At 43.8% G+C, this 8,096-nt stretch overlaps 1 protein-coding gene across 1 annotated transcript in view; it reads left to right on the top strand.

Annotated features, from left to right (window-relative positions):
- Positions 1 to 4,358, top strand: part of AANAT (aralkylamine N-acetyltransferase) — a 50,065-nt gene extending 45,707 nt beyond the window's left edge. Inside the window, exons 3-4 of the mRNA XM_069200227.1 lie at positions 74 to 228; positions 2,354 to 4,358. Of these exons, the coding sequence (XP_069056328.1) occupies positions 74 to 228; positions 2,354 to 2,659 (461 nt within the window). The 3' untranslated portion in view covers positions 2,660 to 4,358. The remainder of the gene's footprint in view (positions 1 to 73; positions 229 to 2,353) is intronic.
- The last annotated feature ends 3,738 nt before the right edge of the window (positions 4,359 to 8,096 follow it).

Genomic DNA, 8,096 nt, shown 5'->3' on the forward strand with positions numbered 1-8,096 from the left:
GTAAATGGGTCAGAAGTTGTCCTAACACCAAATTCATTGTATTGATCTGACTGACTTTGCTTTTCATTTGCAGCTTTTATATCTGTCTCTGGTGACTGCCCCCTCCAGATGGACCAAGTGCGGCACTTTCTAAACTTGTGTCCTGAGCTATCACTGGGTTGGTTTGAAGAAGGGCGGCTGGTGGCTTTCATTATTGGATCCCTCTGGGACCAGGAAAAACTCACCCAGGTAAGAAACTCCTTCCTCGTAGCCTTATCTTTCCCGAAACTGCCTACTATTTGGAGGCTCAGAGAGGAATGTGGCTGTCTTAGAATAGGAGGGGTAGAGAGGTGCGTGTTCTGGTCTTATATTCAACAGTTGTGGATCTCAGAACTAAAAGAGGGCCTGCCTTCAAGTAACACCACTTTAAATGAGGGCAGAAAGTGGACCCAAAGGTAAATTTACCTTGCACAATTACTTAAACACAGACAATTTTGAGTTTGGAAAATATAGCTGTAGGCTGATGGAGATCTTAGTCTGGAAGTCCACCATGTATTTATTATTATAACTTTTGAAATGTGTTCTAAACCTCAAGCAGGTTTTTTTCCCTGCTTGCCTTCTCTGCATGTACCTTTTCTATCCAGGGCTGGCTTTAGGGAGGCGCAAGTGAGGCAGACGCACCTGGTGCTGAGCTTGGAAAGGGGGGCACTGTGTTTACAAATAACTTATTGGTTTAAAAGCAGTTGTTGCAGAGTTCCTAGTGTGTCCTTCAATTTTCAGGCAACAATAACAATATCAAGATAACTCTAGTGATTAATGTACCTGATAGAAAGAGATCGAGTTTTGTCTAGTGGCAGTTTTGACTCATAATAAAGTAACGCAGAGGGGTAATATGACTGATGCAAAGGACGTGACATGCAGATCACAGATCTGCATTTTATGTGAATAGATCAGGGGGCTGCTGCTGTAGTCACTTATCCTTTTGATATGTGTAGTTCATAATTTACAATCCTAATAATACAGCACAGTGACCAGTGAACTGTCATCAAAGAGCTGCATGCAAACTGGATGGTATAGGTTAGAACATAATGTTTTTCCCAGTCTTTCATTTTCCTATGTTTGGTAAAAAGGATTGTTTGGATAGAAGTACAATATTGTTAATAAAGCCAATCCCAACCTGTTTTTCTCCAGACAAAACACTTAAAATATACTGCCTACTATTCTGGATGACATGTCCTTTCTATACCTTGTAATCCTCATTGTTTTATGTAACGTTTTTTATAGAACGATTTACACACAATTAATTGTCTCTGTGTAATGTATGTGTGATGTAAAGTACCCCGACACCCTACACTGGTATGAGTAGCGCTATAAAAGAATTAAATGCATGTAAGAGAAGGGCTATGGCGAGATGAAGGGCACTGTAGGAGGGTGGTAGTAAGGAATTCCAGGGAGAAGGTGACTGGGGGGTGAGGGGTGCAGAAAAAGATTGTTGCACTGGATGCCATCAGCCCTAAAGCCGTCCCTGTTTCCATCAGAGACAACGCCTCTGAGGTGTCCGCTGCCTTTGTACTGTGGAGGCAGTAGGCTGCTGCACCAAAGCATCTTTGTGAGAGACACCGTGGCGGCATCATCTTGTATTTAGACTTGGAAATGAGGGTGTGGTGGCAGCAGCCAATGCTCTGGGGAATTGGTAGAGAAACCTAGAATCTTCATGGGGCACAAGTAAGGACACCAATATGGCGCTGTGATTCCCCTTTTCTTCCCTTTCAGTCACTAAAGTAAAATAAAAATAAATAAAAAAAAAACTGTGAACGGCCTATTTTTAAAAGATACCTGGCGTGCATATCACAGATTTCTTTGGCTAGTGCTTATTTGTGTTTAAAAAAAAAAAAAAAAAAGTGGGACTCCAACTTTTGCTCAGAAGCTCCTGGCCGGTACTATTGAATGTCTAGTGTTTGTAATACTACAACTGTGTAGTCTTGAATTCCACCTCATGCCCCTTCCATCCACCACCAGTCACTCTCTGACCCTTTACCCCATAGGCTCAGGTTCATTTTCATCCCTGGTTTAGCCTTTGCCACGGTTTTTCGCCTGTTTCTTCCTCTCATTTTGAGATGTACTCTCAGTTGCTCTGGGTCAAAGTTTGATGAGGAAAAATATGTGCTGGCCCTCAAAAACGAGTGCCGGTGGGCTCTACCTTCAACCACAACTCAAATCAAACACTTAATAAAATCAGTTATTTCCCTTTCACTGAAAGTGAGTGCGCTTAGGGATAAGGCCTGTTGTTCTAGAGCTGGCAGATGCGTAGATGTGTTTAACTGGCCGTGCATAAAATGACTGACGCGTGCCTTGTTGTTTGTCTTTTCCCCAGGATGCTCTGACACTGCACAAGCCAGAAGGCACCACGGTTCACATCCATGTGCTGGCTGTGCATCGCACCTTCCGCCAGCAAGGCAAAGGCTCCATCTTGATGTGGCGCTACCTGCAGTACCTTCGCTGTCTGCCCTATGCCCGCCGGGCCATGCTCATGTGTGAAGATTTTCTCATCCCTTTTTACTCCAAGTGCGGCTTCAAGGTTCTGGGCCCATCCGAGGTCACCGTAGGCCCGCTCACCTTCATCGAGATGCAGTACCCGGTGCAGGGCCATGCATTCATGCGCCGGAATAGTGGGTGGTAGCCTACTGCCAGGCCCTCTGACCGAAACACAGACCCTAGGGTTTCTCAGGCAGTGACTGATTAACTGTCTTACAGGCCCTGGTTGGCCAACAGTATCGGATGTCTTGGCTGACAGATGATGCCAATCAAAGTATCCAATCAAACTATGCATGGGCTACTTCTTCATATGAGCAAGTCACAGAAATGACTGGGAAGATTTGGATGGGAATAGAGTCCTCTCACCAAGGGACCACAGCGACTCGAGGGGGAAATGTGGGCATTGGCTTGTTTGCAGAGCCAAGATTACAGGTTACTAAATGTCAGGAAGCAACCAATTGATGGTGACAGGACAGATCGCATCAGTTGAGAAGAACAACTTCTCTGTAGTGGCCCTCATAGCTCACGAGGCCCCTGGAGGTCATAAATGTCCTTGAAAACACCCAGGTGGTTCAGTACACTTCTGACTGTCGAGGGCAAGGTAAACAGAAGTAGAGGCTTTGTCAGCAAACTGCTGTGTTCAGTTTGGTTCCCCAATCTAATGACACAAGTCCATCTGTGTCTCTAGGAGAAATTATCACATTTAAAGATGCACCTGGTCCCCCCGTTTTGAAACAGCCAGACAAAGCTGCTTTTAAAGGCCTGACACAGTCAAGATCGCAGAGCTCCTTGCTTTTGTCTCAGTCTTCTCCTTGCTACCCTCAAGAAACTCAACCAAACAGCACCGGAGCCACTGATTAACCAACTGCGTAAAAGAAGCAGACATCCCCTGCAGCATGAAGAGCAGGAAGGCCCGCCAATGAGACCGCTGCCTGGGACTCTCTAGGTCCACGTATGGCCACTATGTCAGCCTTAGAAAAATGTCCGTGACATGTCTTGGTGTAAAGCAGTGTGTCTTGAGGTGCCACTCCTTTTACAGGTTGGTCTCTTGCTGCCACTCTCCAGTTGTCCCACCACTGTACGTATGCATGATACATAGGTAAACCTGGGCTCTTGGGCACTGAGAGTCCTTCAGAGGAAACCCCAGTAGGTCCATCTGGAGACAGTTCAGTGATTCCATGGCAAAGATACACAGGCAGTCCGTTCTGCAGCTAGCCTTCAGTCCCACTCTAGCAATCTTTATCATCCATATGTTGTTTATGTGTTCTAAGTATGTACCCGCAATCAACCTTTAAACCAACCCGGGGTTCTCCGTTGACAACACTGTTTTCAAAAGGACCACAATCCTATCCAAAGGAGGTACTTCTGCAGTAGGGTACTGGCAGTCAGGTTTCACACAGTGGAGTAACAAGAAAATTGTCCGTTCCCTCTTAGATAGTTCGTAAAAGGCAGCCATTATTGGGGTGCTGTGGGCCGTTTACTCCACTGGGTCCCCAAATGCACCTCATGCATCTGTCCACACACTGACCTGCTAAAATATTGCTATCACTCATAGAATACCTCCAGGGGATAATCACCCTTTAACCATACCTTTCTGAACCCCCCAGAGATCCTTCACCCAGAGACACCATGGAGGGATGAACTTTGACTTTTCTGGGGGAAGCTGTGAGAAACCGGCTCCAGGATCCGATAACAGGACACGGACCTTCACCACAAAACCATGATTGTTTCTTTGATTATTCTAATCAATAGCAAATAAACATATTTTGTTTATATTGTCGTGATTTTTATTTTCTAATAGCACAAACACATTATTTCCAATATGTAACTATATATGTTCGTTGAGACAAAATAGGTCGTCAGGTATTGATATGACGGCTTTTAATAAAAAATTCTGATGTTGGGTTTAAAATTCTAAACTTTTTTAGAAAATATAAAACTAGATTTACATCCTGTTGAAATGAACCTGAATATTGTTTTATAGAATATAAGCTCTAAAGTGGTCATCAGGGTGTGTGTAATTAAAATGGAAGTCATTGTCACAGTGAGCTCAGAAGTCATGATCTTCTCAAGGTGGTGAGAAGACTTTGCATAAGAAATTCTCACACACTAATAAATCTGATCGCTGATGAAAAGTGAAAGTTATGAACAAAAGAGACCAACCATTTTTGTAACTCTGCAAGAACGAGGTGACGTCTGCTTGAATGTTGCTGCATTCGAAGCACAAAGGAGTTTTAATTTCTCATATACGTACTTACACACAGACCTTACATTACCAATTATAGCTCATGTTTGGAGAACAGGAATAGCTTGAGGAGCCTGGGGCAAGAGTTAGGTAAGTGGTGCCACTGTTAAGAGAATTGTATGGGTCTTAGTTAATTGCATAGGTGCTAGCACTGTATGCTGGGAAGTAGCCTAAACCACGATGGCGGAACAACAAGGGTTGTTGTCCACGAAAGCGGAGCAACGCTTTCCTGAACAACGACCCTGTATTCCTCTGCCTTAACCACGCATGTCCGGAACAACGAACATGTGTGGTTAAGGCAGAGGAAAACAGATTCCACATCGAAGAGGACTTGGTCAGGTAAGTGGGACTAGGGTAGGGTTGGGGGGTAGTTTTAGGAGGTGGGTAATTTTAGTTTTTAGGGGCAGAGTATAAGGGGTCAAGGTAATTTTAGATTTTAGGGGTGGGGGCTTGCCATAGTTTTAGGGGCGGGTGGGGTAGTTTAGGTTTTAGGGGCGGGGTGGGGCGGTTTTAAGGTTTTGGGGGTGGGGGTCGCGGTAATTTTAGTAGGTGTGGGGGGTTGGGGTGGTTTTAGGGCGAGGGTTTGTGGGTCGCGGTGGTTTTAGGGGCAGGGTGGAGGGTCACAGTAATTTTAGGGGCAGGGTGGGGGGTTGGGGTGGTTATAGGGACAGAGGTGGGGGGGCTAGGGTGGTTTTAGGTGTGGGGGTTGCTGTAATTTTAGGGCCGGGGTTGGGGTGCTTTTAAGTTTAAGGGGCAGGGATGGGGTCGCTGTAGTTTTAGGTTTTAGTGTCGGGATGGGGGTTGGTGTAGTTTTAGGTTTTGGGGCATGGTGGGTGGTCGCAGTAGTTTTAGGGGTGGGGTGGGAGGCTGGGGTAGTTTAGGTTTTGGGGGCGGGGTGGGGGTCGCAGCTTAGGTTTTAGGGGCAGGGTTAGGGGTAGTTTAGGTTTTAGGGGTCAGGGTGGTTTTAGGGTGGGGTGGGGGAGGTCACTATAGTTTTACAGTCGGTTTGGGGGTGGTCACATGCTGGAACCATGCATGCCACTCCATGCATGCCTTTACCAGGAATTCCTTCACCAGAATGCCTTCACCATGAAAAATCGTTGTTAAGGCATTCATGGTAAAGGCATTGGTGGTGACAACGCTGTTGTTCTGACTGCATTGTTCAGGCATGCGTTGGTCCGACATGTATTCATGTATACTAGCTTATATCCATGGGATGTGGGTGGGGTCGTTTCAGGTTCACAAAAACATGGATGCTACATCCTGAAGCTTCATCCTTCTATAGTGATTCCTAACCTGTAGTACGGGGACCCTTGGGGTCTGCCAAGCCTCTTCAGGGGGTCTGCAACTGTTTAGAAAATTAAATAATATTAACAGATTAATAAAGTTTATATGAATAAAGTGGCAAACCCTACAACTTAAAATTTTAAAGTGTACTGTAAATGTCAAGGAATTCGAAATTGGAGGGTAAACATTAAATTAGTATCCTCAGACTGATTCATGGGAGCAGTGCAGAGGCATCAGACAGAATATAGTACATACGTTGTGTGGCTTCAATTGCATTCAGAAAAGCTCCAACCTCCCTTTTACATTTAAATGTTTTTTTTTTTTATTATATTTAATTTTAAAGGAAATAAAATGTATCATTTGTGTATGTGATTGACAAATGCTTGCTTCTGCAGTTTTTGTGTTTAGTTTTTTAGTTGCAAAACATCAACAATGTTTAGGCCGGGGTCTCCAGATTCCAATAATGATTCAGTAGGGGTTTCCAGGTTCCAGTAATGATAAAGTGGGGGTCCACAGAAGTCAAAAGGTTGGGAACCACTGTTCTAGTGTGTCTGCTGGGAAGTAATAGTGCTGTAATAACTCCTATTCAGTTAAAAAAAAATTGACAATGAATGTCCAGCAGAATAGTACGACTCTGTTGAGAAACACTGAGTTTGGAAGACCTGGATAGCTATTGCCCCACTGTGGGGTTACCAGTGATCAGTAAAATTCCTGAAAAAGTAGTAACCACAAGCACAACTAGGCCTACTAAGACTATTATACTTATGATAGTTTCACCTCCATCCTGGCTGTGTTAGGGAAATAAGGGGCAACCCTGTAGCTCTGGGGACCGGGGTATATCAATAATAACATCAAAAACTAGTCACCTCAGGGGACATGTAAGCCTTAACTTTTGGCAAATTACATATAGTACTTGTAAAGAGTACGGTCAGAGTTATTTACTGTACAATTGTTTCATGAATACATGAACACATTGTATCATAAAAGAGAGGTACTCAAAAAAATGGTTCAGTGCCAGTGAAATGAGCGAGCTTATGGTGCACAGGTAATATATACAAAGCATAAATATAAATCTAGGACTAATACAGGAACGGACTCAACAATAAAACTCTTGTTTAAAGTATGGTGTACATAAAATCATAATTCTAAACAGTCCTCTAGTAAAATCGTCGGTGTTTCGACCCTAACGTATTGAATTGAAAGAGTCATCATCAGGACCGAAGACTAGGTAGCAACCTAGAACAAGCATTAATTGCAGATTACAGCTTAATCACAGACAGGACTTTTCAGTTACTTCTAAAAGAACAAATCCTACTGTTCCTGCTGAATGATATTGGACACCATGAGAAGATCTGTTACAGGACACCCCCAAACATGCAGAGATATGGAGAGGCTTGTTTCTCTCAGACGCTGTCATGAAAAGGTTGGACACGTATTTACCATCATTTCGATTTAGGCGTTCAATTATAACTCTAGGCCGATAATACAATGAAAGACTTGAAAATGGATGGATCGCAAGATTAATATAAAAATATCTCAGGTTGAGTTTAGGCTATCAAAGCTGTGATGAATAAGAATTGACTGCGTTTTTAGGCTCGTTCTGAATCAAATGTAATCTATAATAGAACAAAGTACCAGATAGAGGGAGTTCTAGGGCTGATGAGCTAACACTGTACATGCCCTACTCCTGCAATGAGCAACTTTACAACTCAGGACCCGCAAAAGAAATGGCTGACAAGATCAGAAGGATCTGAGCTGAGATGTAAGGGACCATCAAGGGAGTTAAAAAGTGCAGGGCCTATCCATTGGAATGAGTGGTAGGGCATAAACTGGATTGATTCTCAACCACAATCCAATACATCACATGGCGAGCCATGGAGACATCATTAAAAAAAATTAATTGCACATCAGCCTCACGGTCAAGTTCTGCAGCTTCTGGAGCCATTCTTTAAGTGGAAGCTCAAAGACAAGACTGCAGTGAGGGCTATAATCTGAAAAACAAAAAGTGGAAGCACCCAAAGTGTTTCTTAAAATCTTGCCTGCACTGCCA

This window comes from Pleurodeles waltl, chromosome 7 (assembly GCF_031143425.1).
Source record: "Pleurodeles waltl isolate 20211129_DDA chromosome 7, aPleWal1.hap1.20221129, whole genome shotgun sequence".
Taxonomy (NCBI): domain Eukaryota; kingdom Metazoa; phylum Chordata; class Amphibia; order Caudata; family Salamandridae; genus Pleurodeles; species Pleurodeles waltl.